The 19,849-nt window shown below is 45.7% G+C and overlaps 1 protein-coding gene across 1 annotated transcript; it reads left to right on the forward strand.

Moving 5' to 3' along the window:
* The first annotated feature begins 18 nt into the window (after window positions 1-18).
* Window positions 19-7,984, forward strand: YWHAH (tyrosine 3-monooxygenase/tryptophan 5-monooxygenase activation protein eta). Its single transcript, XM_069870650.1, has 2 exons — window positions 19-220; window positions 6,561-7,984. The coding sequence occupies exons 1-2, from the start codon at window positions 134-136 to the stop codon at window positions 7,215-7,217; spliced, it is 744 nt and encodes a 247-aa protein (XP_069726751.1). The 5' UTR covers window positions 19-133; the 3' UTR covers window positions 7,218-7,984.
* The last annotated feature ends 11,865 nt before the right edge of the window (window positions 7,985-19,849 follow it).

Consider the following 19,849-nt stretch of genomic DNA (forward strand, 5'->3'; position numbering starts at 1 on the left):
CGCCCGGCCGGCTCCGCCCCCCCGGTGCCTTCCCGGCGCGCAGGCGCGGCGGCCGCAGCTCCGCGGGTCCGAGCGCCGCGAACGCACGCAGAGCGCGGTCCGAGCCCAGCCCAGCAGCGCCACGGACGCGGCCATGGGGGACCGGGAGCAGCTGCTGCAGCGGGCGCGCCTGGCCGAGCAGGCGGAGCGCTACGACGACATGGCCTCGGCCATGAAGTCGGTGAGTAGGGCCGGGGCGGGCGGAGCGGGGAGGAGGAGGAGGAGGAGGGAGGGGGGGGAGGAGGGGGGGAGGCGCGGGCCGCCCGAGGCGGAGCCGGTCCCGAGCCGCCGTCCCGAGCCGCGCCCGGCGGACCCTGCCCCTTCCAGACCCCGGGCTGGATCCCGGCCCCGCCGAACGCCGACCCGGGCTTAGCCGCCGACCGGCCGCCGCAGCTCCGCTCCTCTCCGACGAAGTTACTTGCGCTGAACTGTCTGTATCGATACGTAATAAAACTGTAGAATGGTCAAACCTCATACGTCCAGTCGTTTTCTTAAAACGTTCACGTAGTCCGAATTTTAAGGGTAACATTAATGTCGGTAAACGCTTAGCGATGTCTTTGCTGTACCTGACTGCAGTTTGTTCTTGCTGCTCTGTCCTTTGTGTGAGCACCGAAGGCCCCGGGAGGAGTCGTTCCCCTTGCGAACACCGCTGTGTACAGGTGCTAGATGATTTTGCCTTGAAAGAGAGAATGGAAGTCACATTTTTGTTGTAAGAACCAATCCGTTTAGTCTGGCTCAGAGGCTGTGATGTACACCGCATCCTTTAAAGGAGGGCAGTGAAAATCTTCGGTTTTGCCATTGTCTTGTTACGCCCAATCCAGCTCTAAGGCAGCAATAGTTCCAAGTATCTTGAAATTAGAGGCACTAGACATTAAAAGAAGCTGCATTTTAACAATATTGCTAGAATTCTTGACACGTGTAACACAAGAGTAATGGCTCCGTTTATCTCTTGAATCTTTCAGGTGCTAATTCTAAAAGATGACATGGAGAAACCACTAAAACCCCCCGCTATTCTCAAGGACCGTATGTCTAGCTGTAGTTAGGAGATAGCTTTTTATCTTCCCAGATCCTGCTGAGCTGGAGCATGTTCTGCTATCTGAACGTATGTGAAACAAACGGCATCCGGTTGCTGTGCTTCAGGAAATGGGTAAAGAACGTGCAGGTCCCCAGTGCTTAATGCCCACTTGTCTCTCTCAGCTGTCCCAGTTACTAGGTGGTTTTCATTCATCTGGGGTCACAGTATTCTCATCTGTAATGCTGCTCCTGCTCTCAGATAATGTGTGTAATGATGAGCTGCTGTAATTGGGAGCTGGAGAACACTGCAAGTGAACTGAGTTGAGCGCTTACGAAACATTACATATACTTCAAAATACAAAAAGTAAAGCTGAATTTAAGAGGCTAGTTTCCTTTTTCTAAGCTGTTGATATCCTATTGCATGCCTGTCATGTAGCGTCTGTTGGCTACTGGGTGTGCAGGGGTGCTCACTCTGCCATGGTAATTTCCAGAACGCTCTGCAGTGTTTGAAGTCAATTTTGTAGGTGTGAGCATAAGCTCCCATGAAATGTTATGTGGTCTCTCTGTCCTCACACAGCTAATTAATGTCAGTGATTGCAAGTAACAGCTATTAAGAGAACTTTTTATCCTTATAGAATAATACTCAAATAATCTTACTGTGCTCTGGAGACATTAGACTTCCTTCAACAGGAACTCAGTGTTCTAACTCGGATATCTTATCTCAAGGCAGGACAGCTTGATTTGAAAAGTTTCTTTTAAAAAATGTTTAAAGGTCTGAACATAAAATCCCTGATGATTTTTAAAGGTGCTTTGTAAAAGCATTAACATGCTTTCAGTGTCAGTAGAAACCTGAGTGGTTACCCTCAGTTCTGGGCATTCATCACCACACTTTACAATGCACTGTCTCGCCAGCAGCCTGGCCCTTGCTCCTGAAACATGAAGTAATAAAGACTATTTTAGTAAAAGCGTATTTGCATGATTTTTGAGACTGTACGTGAAGGAAGAAAAAGTATGACAGGACAGCCATTTTGGCTGTCAGGATAAAGCTGGAGAAACACTCATTTTTCAGTCCTATCAGTTCCTTTTAAAGAAAAACCAGATAAAGTAGCAGTTGCAGCTTAAATAAGGAAACTAGTGCTCAGATACTTTTTTTTTTTTGTTACGCTGCTTTTACTTGGAAGAATTCTAGTATTTTGGCCTATAATGTGTAGACAGGAGAGGAAAATTAAACTTCAATTTAGTTCGCTGTTATAGATTTAATAGTTTATTTTTTACTAGACAAAATTATTTTACCAGACTGTACCACGGTGTGTAAATGTGCCTGTACCGCGTGTCATGCTGCCCGGGGGTGTGGCAGCCTCGCTGCAGTCGGTGCTGCTCCAGGGTTACAGCTATTTGAACAAGCCAGCACGGTAGGTAAAGAATGATTTCACACACCGGGACAAGGTGTGCTTTTAGTGTAAGTGTTGGAGGCTCTCACTTGATGGAGCTGGTCCTCCTGCACCTAGAGAGTGCAGCATTGAGTGGCTGTGGGTTTAGATCATTCTGGAAAGACTTCAACGCTACCTGTATAAGCCCTCAGCATTTCATACAGTTTTAATTCTGATAAGTAGCGGTCAGGGCATCAGTTTCTGCTGCAGTTCTGGCATAGCTGCATAGCAGGTAGAGACTCATTTGCATCTCACAATTGGTGAGGTAAATCAGAGTTAGGTGAGATGTACAATATTAAAATCCGTTGTGTGTGAAATATTGCTCAGCAGGAAATAATGTAATGGTTTAAACTTTTTTTTAAGCAAAATATCTTGAGGTTCTAGTTCAATTTGTAGGCTTTATCTGTGTAAGTAAATGGACTTAACAGTTTAGGATGCTTCATATTTTTAGTATTATATCACTGAGTTCTCCTTCACATCAGTGTCTGGTGTTGGATTAATGAAGTGTGTGTGTGTAGGAATGAGGATGGGGATGCTGTTAGTGTAAACAATATCCTCCTCTGTCTCCTTACTATGGCTTTATACAGTAAACCTTGCTGTGGAACAGCTGGTGATTGATAGCAGACACTGAAGCCACAAAGTGCAAGAAACTGCTCTGGTTTAGATTAATTTCTCTGGTTCAGAAATTACAGACAATATCTTTGTATTGGGAGAATTTTAATAATGAAACCTGGCTTTGTAGCGTGTCAGGTACAGTAGTTTCTGCAGGAGCTTGTAAAGAACTGGCTCTTGCTGGGACTTGTGCTTTGTCTGACAAAAAAGAGGTAAAATCACATATATTCACTTGGCCTGGGTAACATTTTGCTGGGCAATCTAGTGTGTCACAGCTGTGGAGCCTTTGTCTGGATGTTTCCCATGTGAAAGTTGCTCGGCTCGGTAGGGATCACACACATGGAAGTGATTCCTGAGCTGGTACAGCGCTTCCATGGTTGTTAGCATGTGTAGTCAGGAATTCCAGGGTTATAGTCAAGATTCCTTTTATATACACCCATTTTTTTCCCCAGTAAACTGTGAAAGAACTTCCTGAGCATAAAGCAGAGGAGGAGACACACGTAAGTATTACAGAAATCAACGATTTAGCCTGTATTCTTCTTACAAAGGCAGACAGTCAGTCTGAACAAACAGTGCTAGCAGATCATGGCCTGCATCGTCTGGCTGGGGACTGAAAATACTCCAGGCTTAGGTGTAAGAGTGATGTGTTTGCATAGAGAAACACCTGAGCAAGGACAAACTGCTTTGAAGTTGTACTGCAAATGGTTTTTCATCTTTTAAATGCTTCTGTTTTTTCTAACAGCTATTATAAATAAGTGTGTCCGCATCTAAAATATAAAAGAGAATTATTTCAGGCTAAGATCTCTCCCATTACGGAGGCTATAGATGGAATGGAAGGTAGGGAGAAGTAAATTTCCTTCAGCATTTCAAGTTGTCTTTTTCTGTGCATCATTCCCACTTGTGAAGAGAAACATGTCTGATTTTATCTCCTTTGGTAACGTATCGGAAGTAGATAAAACTGTAGATAGCTCTGAGGTAACATGCTTTCCTTTGAGTCTGGTTTCTTGTAATAGATCAGCTATGCCAGGGAGGTAGATGGGATTTTTAGATGTATCTAAATAAAGTATTGGCGCTTTTCAGCCGGGATGGGGAATAATTTGCAATTTCCCTCTCAGAAATCACCAGCTTCAAAATGAGAAGGAAATAGTTCAGGCCTAATGAAATAAAAATTAGAGGGAGGGAAATGAGGCTGACATCCAGAGGCACGTTGAAAGGTGACACTAGGAAGGAATGAGCTTCACCCTGAGCACTGGAAACTTCTGCCACAGCAGAATAACTAGTGGGAAACTGCTGGTGTGTTACTCGAGTTCCTGTGCTGCACATGGGATGCAGCTCTTTTTGTTTCTGGATGAACAGGACCTGCTGAGGCGTATAAATCATGCCCAGGAGTGGCATGGCAGTGAGATTTTAACGATACCTTATCTGAAAAAGTGGTTTGCTTTGTGGCTCAAGGCTCGTGGCTATGCTTTCTGCAGGCTTCTGGCTCTGGTGTGTTGTGTCTCTTGTAGCAGCTGCTCACAAGGGACTTCTTTGAGCCATTGACAGTGACTTGGAAAAACCCTAAAAGCTTTATTTTTACATTGCAAGATCTAATTCCTTTGATGAAAATCTCACTTTGGTAATTTTAAAAACAGATGAAATCTTCTAACTGGGAATGTAAAAAACTAGAAGGAAAAAAGGGAAAAAACCCTGCTTTCAGACCTTTCTCAGTTAATCTTGTGGTTTGCAGCGTGCCAATGTGTTCTGAAGTTCAGTGTGCTTTGTGCTGGCTCTGTAGCTTTACTGTGAATAAATGCTCTGCCCTCTAACTGCTAGGGCTTGCGTTTGGAAAGGCAGTGTGCTGCACAAAGAGATATGCAGTCAATTAACATTATTTCTGCTCTCCTCCAGAATTTCACAGCTTAGGAGAGTTTTGTTTAAACTGTCACTAATTGTTTATAAAACATTTTTGAAAGTCATTGTTGGCAGAACAGATTTTTATTTCTGTATTTCTGTAGTCTCAAACACTGCACTCATTACCAAAACCCAGTTGTTTTGAGATGGCCCAGAGCTGGTGGTGGTTGCTATATCTCCAAGATACCAGTAATCTCTGATACATCTTAATGCTGGCAAACATCTCCTGAGCATGCTGGATAAGCTTTTCTGATAATCTTTCCTTTTAACTTAGAGAAGGGTTTCAAAGTGAATTCAAGTCGTTCTTGGGAATTTGGTTATACAGCAGTCTAGTGACTTAATTAAGTCTCTTGATCACATCTCTTGGATACTTCCATGTTTTGAGTAAGAGGTTAACGTTCTTTTTCTACACAGGAACAACTGTCCTGCAGTTGGTCCCAAGAGAGGACTTGTCTCCTGAGTTTTGTTTTGTTGTACTTTAAATGAATGTATCTTGAGTATTCCCTGTTATTTCTACGTCTTGCTTTCTCAGGAGGAGTTCTGTTAGTCTGCTGTTTGTTGAGTCTTAGCAAATGTTCTCAGCCCAAGCTGATGCAACAGCCAAACCTCAGCTGGCTGCTGTAGGTATAGCATGGAGATGCTTCCAGAAACTACACTGCATTTTAAGGATTGTACTGTAGAGCTGCTTTGATTACCACGTATCGAGTGAAAACCAGCCAAGATTGCCAGAGTTCGTGCTAGTCTTCACAAGATCCTTCCTCTGTTAATGTGATCTTCAGAAATGAACTACAGTAACACAGCAAGCAAAGTAGGCCTGAGTACAGTATTAGAAGTGTTATCCTTCCTCTGTCTTAGCATTTTGTAGAATTTGGAGTTGGTAATGGCTTTTTTTCCCCCCCCTGATTTCCTATTCTATTTCTATGCAGTTTTTCATGCCCTATCCCTGAAATTTATCTGCAGTCACCAGTTAGCAGAAGTCAGAATCATTTTTGTATTACATTGTCTAATTGCTTGCTAAGTGACCAAAAGATACTCTGAAACACTAATTCCATTTGTACTGTGCAGAGCTTAATGATAATGACCTCAGCGCTTCCGTCTCTGCTGTTAAGCGAAAGCAAGCAGCAGGGGAAAGAAATGCAAGAACTGCAGCAGTTCCCAGTGTCTGTGCTGTGTTCCAGATTCACAGAGCCAGTATTCTAGGTACATTTAAATTCATCGCTACTGTATAGTCTGCCTAATTATAGCAAAGTTCCTAAAAAAATGGAGCCTTCCTTCTGCGAACGCTTCTCTGTTACACAAGCCTGACTCACTTGTATTCAGTGAATGTGCTTTGCAGCAGCTTCTAAATACCCGTTCTGTTACAACAGAGCGGTGGGGTTTCACTCTTGTAAGTCTTGACTGGAGAAACAATTTAAAACTTCCAGTGTTACAAATTGACTCCTCTCTAGAAGTACTTTGGGGATCTAGGAGGAGTTTTGAAGCTTGCACTTTCACGATGGAAGTGTTGGAGAAGGCTTGCATGCATTTCTCTAAGAAAAACCCTTTAAATTTGATCTTTGTCCGTATTTTCAGGTAACTGAGCTGAATGAGCCTCTCTCAAACGAGGATAGAAACCTGCTGTCTGTGGCCTACAAGAACGTAGTTGGGGCTAGAAGATCCTCCTGGCGTGTCATCAGCAGCATAGAGCAGAAGACTATGGCAGATGGGAATGAGAAGAAGCTGGAGAAGGTTAAAGCCTATAGGGAGAAGATAGAAAAGGAGCTCGAGACAGTCTGCAACGATGTTTTGGCTCTCCTAGATAAATACTTGATCAAGAACTGCAATGACTTCCAGTATGAGAGCAAGGTCTTTTATCTGAAAATGAAGGGGGATTACTACCGCTACCTGGCAGAAGTTGCTGCTGGCGAGAAGAAGAACAGTGTTGTGGAAGCATCAGAAGCCGCCTACAAAGAGGCATTTGAAATCAGCAAAGAGCACATGCAGCCCACTCACCCCATTAGGCTTGGGCTGGCACTCAACTTCTCGGTGTTCTACTATGAAATCCAGAATGCTCCTGAGCAGGCCTGCCTTTTAGCCAAACAAGCCTTCGACGATGCCATAGCAGAGCTGGACACACTAAACGAGGATTCCTACAAGGACTCCACTCTCATCATGCAGCTACTTCGAGATAACCTCACTCTCTGGACGAGTGACCAGCAAGATGAAGAAGCAGGAGAGGGCAATAATTAAAAAGCTTTCCTCTGATCCCTCTTTCATCCACTTCACCATCCCCATCGTCACCTTGCCATAGTCACACTAAATATCTAGTGCTAAGCATATCGTATCGTACAGCTGTCCAGATCTGCTGTCCACTTCATCCAGAAGCAGTTTCAGATGAGTCTTCATGGGCACCGATGGAGCGAGTGATTGGCCCTATTTATCTTAGTTGCACTTGAGCAGTGCAGGAAGATGCGTAGTACATGAGGCATCTTTAGTTTGCCTGTTGATTGGAAAACATGGTAAAGAAAAATGGAAAGTGATTGAAGATAATTAGATTCCAGTTAATTTTTTTCCATCTGAGATGAGCTGACAGTTCTGTTGAGCAGTACATTTTGTGCATGCAAAGTCAATTAGCCATCCCAGATTTTTTTCAGTTAATGGAAACCATTAAGCTGATGTGAAATGGCAGCCCTGTTCATCAGTTTACAATAAACTGTTTGAAATGTGAGGTTTCAGTAGCAATTTATTTTTTGCCTCTTAACTTATGTGCACAGTTTCTTTTAATGCAGTGCATCTACATAAGAGTTTTGATACTTGTAACCTTTTGCAGTTGTTTTGAAGAACCATGAATTTATTTTTTGTAAACTCTTTGGCTGTTCAGTTGTCTGTGTATTCTGACAACACTATGTCAATATTAGCCCATGTTAAGATGGATGACTGGGATGCCAGACTTCTAAATTAAATGTTTGGGAATTAAAAGAATAAAATAAAATGCTGCTTCGGGGATGTTATCTCTACGTAAGCTGTCCTGTCTTCTGTTTAGAGTGGAGATTGATCACTGCTGGGTTCAAACATATTTATGCAAAAGCTTAATGAGAAGTTGATTCACTTGCTAGGCCAAAGCAAAAAATACAAGTATGCTGAAAAGAAGAAAACCAAATGCACACACCTGGCAAAACCAAGCCAACCCCCACCCACAACCATCTAGAGGGTGATAGCACTCACCTGTGTTAAAGCAGAGCTGGCAAAGGTAGGTGTAGTGCAGCAGTCGCAGTGCAGTTCTGCTCAGGAACTGAGAAGCTCTGAAAAGCATCTCTTGTTACACCCATGCAGACTTGTATCAGCCTCTGGCCGTGACCGCTGACGTGCTGGCCACCAGGTCACAGCTATGCAGGGAAGTCCCAGGTCAGTATGACGAACCGAACTTTGTTCTCATAAGTGTGTCTCTGTTTCAACTGATTTGAGTTGAGTCCCCAGACTGATGCTGTTTGGGTTTGTCTCCCAGCAGGCAGTGCATGCGTTACATTTACTGGTTCTGTACATAGTTCTGTAAGGTACGTTCTGGGGAAGGCGGCTGTTGGGTGTTGCTCTCTCCAGGCTGCCGCTGGCATGTATGCCAGATCAGAGGTCACCTGAGTTTCCATTTATCTACATCTTTTCTTCTTTGATTTGTACAGTAAATATTATTGGCCTGAATGCCCACAGCAACTGCTTCTCATACTCTTTAAAAGCAGTGCACTCATTTTTAAGAATCTGGAGGGTTAGAATTTTTAATGGTAGATATGTGTGTGTTTTTATGTTCTAGTGTTTGCCAGGTAACTGGCTTTAGTACATGGATTAAGTCGGCAGCAGATGGAAGTCTAATGTGGAGTCTGAAAGATGGAAGTACAGATCCTGGATGTGCTATTGTTTAATCCTGGGGAGAATGACCTCCTAAAGAGTTGGAAGTGCATGTTGAATGTGAGTTACTACTGTCTGCCAGGGCCTGTTCTGGAAGTCACTGAAAACCCCATATCCAAGACTGTTGTTCTTTATTGCAGTCCAATCCTTGTTACGTCAATGAGAGACAGCCCTGGAGAGGCTGAGGATAGGGGGTGTCAGGACTCTAAAGCATCACTGAGAGTAAGTGAATCTGTGGTGCGTGTTGCAGAGGTGTGTGTGCCCTGCTGGGATGATGCAGCACAGCTGGGGTCCATCTGTGGTGGCTTCCTGTCTCCATGGCAGCCAGAGCCATCCTGGAGCAATCTCCTCTGTTCATGTCTCTGCATCCCAGCTCCAGAGAAGGGAGGCTGCCCAGGGGAGCCTTTGGCACGAGGTGGTACTGCTCACTCCAAGGGTTTGTTGGCTGGTTACTGCACTGTGCCCGGTCCCGCCGAGATGCCAGCATGTCCTTAAAGGGCAGGAACATCTCCTTTCACCACTTCAGGCTTTTTAAGGACTGCTATTTTCTTCTGAAACAAGTCATGTTAAGCCTCTCTGGGCTGTAAAATGGCATGGGAGGACTGGGAAGTTGAGTCATTTGCTGTCATCAGTATCATCATGGCCCAACGTTTTTAGCAGATGAGAATGCTTTGGTGCTACTGCTGATTCATCCTCCCCGTTTCCACAGCTGAGAAGTCCTTGCATTCTGTCCCTGTGCTTCTCCTTTTCTGTGTCAATAATGTTAATTTCTGTACACTGCAGAGTGTGCAGCGTGGCAATGAGCATCGTTAGTAACAGGCGTGTAAAGTTTAATAATAATAAATAGTAATACTTACCTTTGGAAAAACCTGTAATGAGCCACTGGGGTGGAAGGCAACCCAGAGAAGCTCACATCTGAAATTTCTAGTAACTCATGATATGGCTGGTTTGGAAATATCACAGAGTTGAAACATTTCACTTTATCAGCAAATGATAAGATTTCTTACTAGAATTTGAATGTTGCTCCCTGTTGCAGCACAAGCTGCATTTGACCCAGTGTTTGGTATTGCTGAGGAAAAAAAGTGCAAGTTCCACGACCTGCTCATCTAAATTTCATCTCGAAGGTTCTATTTGTTTTCCTTTGACTGCTGAACATCGTTCCACTGTGGAGGACAGTGAAAATCTCAATTTGCAGTGAACTGGTCAATGGCCTCAGCAGTTGAGGGACCTGACATGATGACAGCAGCATGAAACGTCACCTTCAACAGGTCTAAGAGTGGGCAGAATTAACGATTATTTTCAGCTTAGTAAAGCCCAACCTTAGCTGCGCTTGGTAGCTCGGAGTTTGTTATGTTTAAAGCAATTGCTTAACATTTGTACTAGATACATGATGCTGCCATAACATTTATGCTGGATTCTGGGGTTGGGAACTGATTTAAAAACTGCTCCTGTGCCAGATCTCTGGGTAAGGTACGATGAATTATTCATCCTGTGCAATCACAGTGATGTCTTGGGGCTAATTAGCAGGCATATGGGCTGACACGAAGTTGAGAACACCCAGGAGGTGTTTTGTTGAACAGATATTCTAATTCCTGCTGATAAATACCTTTCTGCTCTTATCGTTCATTTATTTCTTAATAGAAACAAGTCTTACTTTGGGGTCCCTCCTTCCTGTTGTTTCAGACCTATTTTCCAGCAATAACTCACTTCCCCAGGGCTGAATTGGGTTCGAGCTAAAGCCTTGGCAGATTTGGGAAACCTGCCTGTAAGGTTTTATCGCCACGTCTCGCTGTGTTATTGTGTCCATACTGGTGAGCTGCATTTTACGCTTGCTTCTCTTATCTGTGAGCTTTATTTTCGTGTATTAATCAGAGCAGCATTTTTTATGTTGTAAATGAATGCAGAACACCTGCACATGCAGCTGTAAAGCACAGCACTTACTGTGGTAGCAGTAACTACCTATTTTATGCATTATTCTTTGTGACTTAAGGGAACCCCGTTTAAAACAGCAAATGGATTTCTTTTCTTCTCTTTTTTCCTCACCTGGCCATTAGTTGTTACTCTGCTTTTTTTCCCCTTTTTCCTCTTCTAAGTCAACTCTTGGCATTGCATTTTTTTTTTACTCAGTGGTGGTATGTATCATTGCTTATTAAAGGGATTTATCAGAAGCCAAACTGAAGAGCATTAGCAATTCACCATTCACCTTGGATTTTACGACTGCTTCTTAAAAACTTTTTGAAATCAGCCTGGAATGTGGCTTTGTTAATGCGGGTGTTTCAGTCTCACAGATGCTCAGCCCGAGGAAACCCCACAAACTAAAGCAATACCTCCCCATTTTCCACTCATTTTCTTCTCTTGCAGCCTTTTTCCTTCATTTCATGCTGACCCTGCCAAGATTTCCTCCCTCCCCGCCCTCCCTGAAGAAATCCCTTTGGTAAGGACAGTGGGTAGGGCCTCTCAGCTGTCTGGGAGCGCGAGCTCAGCGCAGTGTGTGCGAGCTGGGCACAGCTGGCTGTCCTGGGAGCACTGCTGAGGGGTCACTTCAGGGTGCTGGGAAGGGCCTAGCTTTGTGTCTCTCCGGTGTTCCTGTTTCTGTTCTTTGATAGCATGAGACGTTTCTTCTCCCTTTCCTCTCCTCCTCCCCTTTTCCTGTTGCTGCCACATCCTTCCAAGTGCTGCTTATCATGGAGATTTCTCTCCTTCTCAGTCCTCACTCTGCTGTGTATGATTGGGCCCCTGGAACATTTCCAGCCTGGGGACTGCAGAGTTTTGCAAGGAAACCCCATTGAGATTTACTGCGGTGGGGCTGCCTTTCGAAATGCTCATGTACCCTCACGCCGTCCTTGTGCAAGTTTGAAAGTGCGTGCTGTGTGAAATGCGTTGTTGCTATCTGAATGACAGCAGTGATCGGCACAGGTGAGCTCTGCTATTAGGGAAGTGTTCCATGGGTAGAGGAAATTCCTGGTCTAGGAAACGACCATCGGCCTCTCTGCAGCAAGGGTGTGACCAGACGCCTGCTCCCACTGGCTTCGGAGACTGGGCTTTGGGAGTCCGCCTGGAGCAAAAGCTGCAGCTGCTGCTGTGCTCGGATCAGGGTTCTAAATTCCCTGTTATTTGAAAAATGGTTCTGAATAGGCCAGCTGAGGTTCAGCTTAACTTCACCTGGACAAATGAGTCACTTCTGGTAGAAGGTGTCACAGCTACAGCATTACATCGCTTAATTGCTGTTACAGTCACAGTTGCTGCCTCTAAGCCTACTTTGAGTCCTTCTGAAATGAGTGCTGGAGGGCAATTACTGTGCTGAATAAACTAAATTAAGGTTTTGCTTTAGAGAGAATATTTGAAGATGCCTTGCTGGATAGAAAAATAGCGTGTGATAAACTTGGAAGCTTCCTCAAGTGCCTTGTCCTAAGCTTTTAGACCGCAAGCTGTCCTCAAAGGGCCCTGCTTTCTGCTACGCTGTCTTGCACTCAAGGCTGTGCACGCTGATCTAACCCCATGCATCAACAACACCAGCCTTTTGCTGCCAAAAAGCTTTTCTCCGGGGGTTTTATAGCTACTTAACATAAAGCTGGTAGTAACATTGTCCGCTGGCCAAGACTCTCTGGAATTAGCAGATAATTGAATTCAGAAAGGATATTTATCTTCAGCAAATTCCAACATTTGGAAGGATAATAGAATTGGAAGGACATCTAGAATATTAAAAGGAAGGGACACTCATTACTTCCATTTTGGTGAGGGAGCGTTTTGAAGGAGCATTTGATTGATGGAAAACACATTTTCATTTGTCAGTTGTCCAGGTTCTTGTCTTGTCTTCAAGTACAAAGAGCAGAAAGAAAGGGGCAAAACAATCCTCTCAAGCCCGGCATGGGCTCGGCAGTAGCATCTGGTTACTGGCATTGCTGGGAAAGAGCCACGAGCTCGGATCAGTGAGAGGATGGAAATGTGTTGGAAACTGGACCTTGTAACAGAAGAAGTGCCTGGTTTGGTCTGTTGAGTGAGATTTCTCCAGCAGGCTGGAAGTTTCTGACCATTTCTTAGGGACTGTCAAAAATCTCCCCACTAATCCAGCATTTGAGCCGTGCCTGGGCTCTGTGTGACCCCACACGCTGTGGCTCAGCACCTCTGCCCTGAATCGTGTGTCGTCAAAGTTGATAATGCGATTGAGAGATGTATATCTATAAACAAGTAGTAGCTTAAATTTCTAACAATTTCTCTTTTGTTCCTTCTCATTCCCCGTTTCTCCTCCATCCTTATGCTCTGTCTGGCTGTTCTTCTCCCTTGGGTCCATCCTTCTCCCAGGGCTGATCTTTTCACTCCATTATCTTTTATCCTGCTCTTCCCTGACTCCTCCTTTGTCCTCCCTGACCTATCTTCCCACTTAAAAATACTTTCTTCCTGGCCTCATGGAGCATCACCATGGTGACCACATGATGTCATTGCTCTGGGAACAGTTGCCTAGGAAACCGTATGATGTCATCACACTGGAGACGGTTGCCATGGTTACTGAGTTGGCTGAGGTGACTGGGAAAATAGGGCTTGTCATCTGACTGGTGCCAGGAAATGTTCCCTTTAGTGGGAATAAAGAAGAGATATTTAAATATTTCTATGTTCTGAGGAGGGCTGCCTGGGTTCAAGGGCCCCCTTTCCTTTTCCCGTGAGATGTGCTGTGTTGGGGCTGCGTTCCCTGGCTCTGTGGGAGCCGGCTCCCCTCTCTCTGCCGTGGGGTGCTATTGGGGACATCAAGCCACAATAGGATGGGGAAAAGCTACATTGTCCTGGGTTTGGTGTGACGTGGGTTCCCATCTTCCATTGCTCTTTGATTTTTCCTGTTCAAGTCTTTTTGTTTCCATGAGGAACAGGCCAGCCCTGTCCCAGCTGTCAGAGGTACAGGAGCTCATTTCATCGGCACCAGTGCTGGGTGTGCCTGTAACTTGTTCTCCACTTCTTCCGTGCTTTCCCAGTTTCCGTTTCATCCTTGCTGAAATGTACCTGGCTGGTTTTAATAATCTAAGCAGTCCCCAGAAACGCTCAGTGTGACTGGTGAAGCAAGGTTCAATAAAAAGCAGGGAGCAGCCATCAGAGTCTGAGAAAGGTGTGCAAGGACCAGCGTGTTAGCGTTTACTGAGCGTAGGGAACGCGTGAGCGTGTGTGCAAGGTGGGTCATGGTTCCTGCAAGGGTGGGGAGCGGGAAGCGTGGTCAGCGCGGGGGTCTGGTGAGTGCTGTGTGCTGTGCAGACTGGCAGCTCTGGCCGTTTGTGTACAGGTCAGTGCTTTGTAGGTGGCTTTTATGAAAATGGCTTTTCCAGGCTTCCTGTGATTCGAGTGAATTCCATGTCTAAGGTGCTCTGGTCAGGTTGTGCAGGTGTATGCGTGACTGTCCCCACAGACTGAATAAAGAGCCTCTGCTCTTCATCCCTGTGCAGCTGCTCTGGAATTCACTAGAAACTGCAGCTCAGGGCTACCGTGAGTTAACCGTGAAACGAGCCCTGCTCTGATGCCCCTGTGCATCATGGTCCTTATGCCGAAAATCATAATTTAGGTTAAACCCTTTACAATTACTGTGGAGCAGAAAACAGGGACACTGTCAACAGAGCTGTGGTGAGCACTGGTGGCAGGGAGCTGAGTTCTGGTGTGCTTGAACTATCTGCTGAAATCCAGGGCTCCTGGAATGCTGGGGGGAGGCTGGCACAGGGAAGCAGGCTACTTTTTTTGTGAGATTTTGCCTGGACTCTGCAGTCAGGTTCCCGATTCATCTTCCAGCCACCTGCATCTGCTCTTCCTCCAGCATCGGGTGTTCATAAATTCTTCAGTCATAATTGAGTGCTGTGATATAGCAATACTGGAGGTCTCGTACCGGTAAAGGATCAGAGATGTGTTTTCTACTGTTGCTGGCCCCGTGCGGTGCCTGCATGGTCAAACTGGCAGGCGCTGCAGGGCAGCCTGGGTGCTGCACAGCTCGGCTTTGGCTGGCTGATGCTTCCATCTGCTGGAGAACTGCCTTCTTACAGTATTCACTCTGCACAATACACTGAGATCCAAAGACATCTGAATTAAAACCCCCAAGAAGTAGTAATTATGAGTTATTATAATAAAAAGGGTTCCTCTGTGATAGTAACTCACTGACAGGAAACACTTTTACGTGCTCTGTAGCTTTACATTTGGAAGATGTGTCACTGCCTGTCTTAAATCAGTGCTCTGTGCGTTATTCCAAAGTGCAACACCTCAGTCTACAGGCCCCTCGCTAGCGGGTGATTTTGAGGCTGGTATCAGGAAACAGCATTTGCAGTGGGAGCCCACAGAGGCTGTGGGGCTGCCCCCTCATGCCACAGGGCCAGGTGCTCTGGGGCAGAGACCCAGTGAGACACGGGACATTCCAGTGCTGGGACTGGGAAAACACCCTCAGTGCTGGTCACCCTGCTGGGCAGCCGGGGTCTGCCTGTGCTCCAGGCACCACTGCTGGAACCAGTACGGATTTGCCGTCTACGGGGTGGGGAAAGACATCTTCTGGGGCCTGGGAAGAAACAGGACAATGGTGGCTTCTGTTTCTCTTGGCAGCATCGCCCTGGCCCGTGGGCACTTTGATGTGTCTGATCAGAGCATTTCGGAATGCACTTGTTTCCAGAGGCACGTGCCGGGAGCCCCGCTGCCTTCCATCCGCAGGGAGATACTCCGCTCCTTCCTGCCTGCCAGCACAGAACAGGTGCGCTGCCCTTTGAGTCTTTATTATTCTCCGTATGTTTTGCAGGAAAAGTGTACAAATAACCTGCTCCAAACCATAATGTTTACTGAGAATAAATAGATGTGTCTGTGTTACTGCTGTTTATGACAGTGCTGTTAGAAGTGACACTATCAGAGCACCTTTGGACTTGATATGGTGGCATTGCAAATAAGTAGAATGTGCTTGTATTATATCTAAATTGTAAATTGATACATAAAGTAGGTGATATGAAGTATGTGTAAAATTTATCAGCGCAAACACAAGACTACATGTACTGGCCAAGGAGTAATCTTAGAGGAATTTACACAAATGATGCAAATTTTTGTGTGCACTGTGATCCTGGATGGAGATTACATACTTAGCCATATTTATTAACATTTTAAAATAAATGCATTTATTTTTAAAGGTATTTACTATATTTGCATAAATAAGCAATACTTAGAAGCCCTTGTAAAAAGGACAGAATGTTAGAGCTCCTTGCCCCTGCAATCTCTGCCATTCTGTGCCCTTTGGGATCGTTATTACGCTGAGATAAACATCTGCAGGTGCTCACGTGAAGGCCTGACGTGCTCCCCGTGCTGGCCTTCAGGAACTGCCTTCATAGAATACAGCAGCTTCTGAATTTTATGTTACTGTTAAGCTTCTTGAAATGCCTGTGCTTGATAAGGCATGGTGCTGTCCCAGTGTTTCACTTAATTACGCAGTAACCCCTCTGGATGTTCTTTGCTTTAACACAGGGGTTGGGCTGCTGTTCAAAGCCCAAAGCATGGGAACAGGCGCTAGCGGGACTGGTTTTTTTAAATGATGAGAATGATACAAGTACAGGTGGGAGGTTTGCCCTGGTGGTTTTTCTGCTGCTCAGGAAGTGTTGCTCCAGGTACCTTGCACTAGGGATGCACTGTGATTTGTAATCAGAGCGATCCTGGGGGGCTCTCTGTGCTTCTCTGAGAATAACTAGCTTGGTATTCATAGAATCATAGAATACTTTGGGTTGGAAGGGACCTTAAAGATCATCTAGTTCCAACCCCCCTGCCATGGGCAGATATTGAGCATGTGGGGGAGTGAAGGTGTGAATGGCAGGAACAATACAGCCCAAATTCAGAATTCATAATTGGTGTGGACAAACAAATAAATCCCTGTTTACTTTAGCGGCCAGCAGCAGCTCCCTTTGAGCAGCAGGGACAGAGCTGGGTCTGCATTTTCAGAAATCATGAAGAGCCTGGAGGCAGAAACATCGGAATTCATCATATTCCTTGCAGCAGTATCTGAAGCTGCCACTGGGAATCATTTAATAAAAAGGATTTTCTTAGAGTTAAAACCAAAATGTGGCCAGTCCCTCATATTCTATATGCAGATATAGGTGGGAGAAGTGCTCTTCTCCAATGCCGAGGCAGGGGCACATTCCAGGGCTGATGTGCCTGCTTTTATCCTCAGAGGCCCTGGCTGTCAGTGTCCTTATGGTTCACATTCCATCTGGAGCCACTGCAGACTGTAACTGCACGTGCACACCTGCCTGCCAAGGGCTTCAAGTTCTTTCTACCACCTTTGAACTGTGATGGAGCTCTCCCTGGCAGTGTTAACAGGTACAGGTGTATCTGCTGCTTCAAACAGTTATTCAGTATTTTTTAATCTTCAACAGGAATCTGCTCAAAAGTGGCCTCAGCTGCCCCTTGGGTGATGTCGCTGTAACTTTGGTCAGTGCCATATTCTAGGGAAATGATGTTTTTGTATGTCCTTCACCTTCTGGGATTGTAAACAGAGGTGAATTGTGATGTGCTGGCAGACTTGACTCAGATTGTAAATTGACATCAAATTTTAGAATGGATTTCCTAGCAGATGAAGAATGTGAATACAAGATTTTTGCACTGTGGTTGCCCAGATTCAGAAGAATTGATGCCAAATTCTTCACTGGGTGAAGTAAGAGGCAGAGGATGTTTCCAGGTGGTTTTCCCTTGTAAAACATGTTTATACCATGCAGCAGAGTGTGGTGCTCCTTAGCTTTGGAGCTAGCATTGGTTATTTCAAAGGCAGAAAGGGGTCTCTGTGTGTGGAGAGAGCGGGGAGTTGGTGTGGGACTGAGCGGCAAAGTCTGCAGTTTGAGCGATTTCATAAAGACTGGGGAAGGTGCTCCCTTTTCGCCAGAACACCAGGGAGGTCCTCGCGTTGTCAGAGGGTGGATCCACTCCTCTGAGTCTGTCAGCTGGGATCTCCGGCATGGCCATGTACCCAGCTCATATGCAAACCTTATTGAAAAGCACACGACGTGTTTGTTGCCGAGGAAACACAAGCCATTAAGCCCCAGAAACATAATTCGTAAGAAACAAATATTAGCTATTAACACTTACTTTCTCCATTAGTGCCATGAAACCTGCATGGAGCAGCCTTGCTGTCTGCTCGCTAATGGGAATGACATGACTGGAGAATGCAAAGGTGAACGAGGGATCACGATTCACTGAGCTCCAAGCGTGGCCAGAGCAGTGAGAATGCAGGACGGGGTACACTTTCTTCCCTTGTGCTGATAACCCACTGAGCACCTGTTTGTCCTGCTCCTGTTATTGTACGTTATGAATCACACTAAAGACAGGCTTTTACCACACAAAGAGAGGCTAAGCCTACATTTTCCAAGAGGTCTATTTGAAAATGAAAATAAAAATTAGGGGTGTGAAAAGGGAATGGTGAAGTATTTACTATTGGTTTAAATAGCCTCATGATCACCCTTGTTCAGCTTTGGGATCAAAGGGAAGTCAGAGTCACTGTGGCGCTTCCTTCTCAGCTGTTCTCACTGATTTTGAACTATCCTTTCCCTATTGGTGAGGAGAATTAATGTTCCTCTCTTAAAAAAAAAGGTGCTGGTTTTACTGTAGTGGGGTAAGTCTGATGGAATACTGGGATATGTCACTTCAGGCTTCAAGTCACCTCACAACAATTGGTGTAATCAATCCATTGTAGTCAATTAGTTGCCCAGAGCAGTGCTGGCTGCCCCATCCCTGGAGGGGTTCAAGGCCAGGTTGGATGGGACTTGGAGCCCCTGATCCCGTGGGAGGTGTTCCTGCCCGTGGCAGGGGTGGGACTGGGTGGGCTTTGATATCCCTTCCAATCCAAATGGTTCCGTGATTCTATTTGAGCCTTTTTTTGGGTGCCATACCTGCAGGTCCAGAGAGAGGTCTATGTGATCGCTGAACAAGCAGTGATTAGGAGCTTCCAGACTTTGCCCTGCCAGCCCTCATGCAATTTCAGTCAGCTCACGTGCAGTTTCTATTCAGATATGTCTCAATGAAGCAGTGGCACTGAAGTATACTCTGCTTTCTCCAGGACTTTATGGGACTTTGCCTGACAGCAGCCACAAGGATCTGACAGTCAGTGAATAGTAGGAAATTAGTGTCTGACACCAGTGATGTTTTTAGTGGCGTAAGTGTGAGCACATGTGTCAAAACTCTGGTGTGTGAGCCTGTGACAGCATTCCTGGATGCAGAGGTGAGCTTGTCAGAGCTGCGTGTAGCAAAGTGAGCTTTGAAGAACAGGAAAGTGCCGGAGATCTGCAGAGAACATCATTTATTTTGAAATGAGCCTCCAGAGACCATGGAGGGCAGGGCTCACTTCAGAGTTAGATCACATTGCTCAGGGCCTTGTCCAGTCAGGTGTTGACAGCCTCCAAAACCAGAGATTTCTCAGTCTTTCTGGGTGACTGTTTGAGGGCTTAAACACTTACAATGAACACCCCCATATCCGTTCATGATTTCTCCTGCTGCAACTCGTGCCCATTGCTTTTTGTCCTTTCACTGTATTCCTCTGAGAAGCGTGTCTCCGTCTTCCACTTACCTGCCTTTTAGGTATTTGGTGATGAAAACTGAATTCTCTCCTTGCAGCTGAACAAACCCAGTCCCTCAGCCTCTCCTCAGCTCATGCTCTTTAGCACTTGCTGTTTTAGTGACCCCTGACTCTTGAGTTCAGTGCTGAAAGGCCCCAGACTGGCTGCAAGGTGCTGCCTCACGCGTGTAAACAGGGCTCAGTGCCGTCATCCTGCCAGCTGTGCTCTTGCTGATGCAGCCCTGCACACACTTGGATCCCCCCATCGCAAAGGGCACTGCTGCCTCATGCTGAGCTTACGTTCCACTGGTGTCCTCCAGCCTGTTTCACAGAGTCATCCTGCCCCCGGGGCAGAGTTTGCATTTGTCTGTGCTGAGTTCCACAAGGTTCTTGTTGGCCCATTCCTGTAGCTTATTGAGGTCTCTCTGCATACAGCCTTGACCTCCAGCATATG

This window comes from Phaenicophaeus curvirostris, chromosome 17 (genome assembly GCF_032191515.1).
Source record: "Phaenicophaeus curvirostris isolate KB17595 chromosome 17, BPBGC_Pcur_1.0, whole genome shotgun sequence".
In the NCBI taxonomy this organism is placed as follows: Eukaryota; Metazoa; Chordata; class Aves; order Cuculiformes; family Cuculidae; genus Phaenicophaeus; species Phaenicophaeus curvirostris.

What these genes read in the sequence shown, in the direction of transcription:
- YWHAH (XM_069870650.1), top strand. Translation starts at nt 134, where the DNA reads ATGGGGGACCGGGAGCAGCTGCTGCAGCGGGCGCGCCTGGCCGAGCAG. An exon ending in TGGCCTCGGCCATGAAGTCG is followed by an intron (nt 221 to 6,560) that starts GTGAGTAGGGCC and finishes CCGTATTTTCAG; the next exon opens with GTAACTGAGCTGAATGAGCC.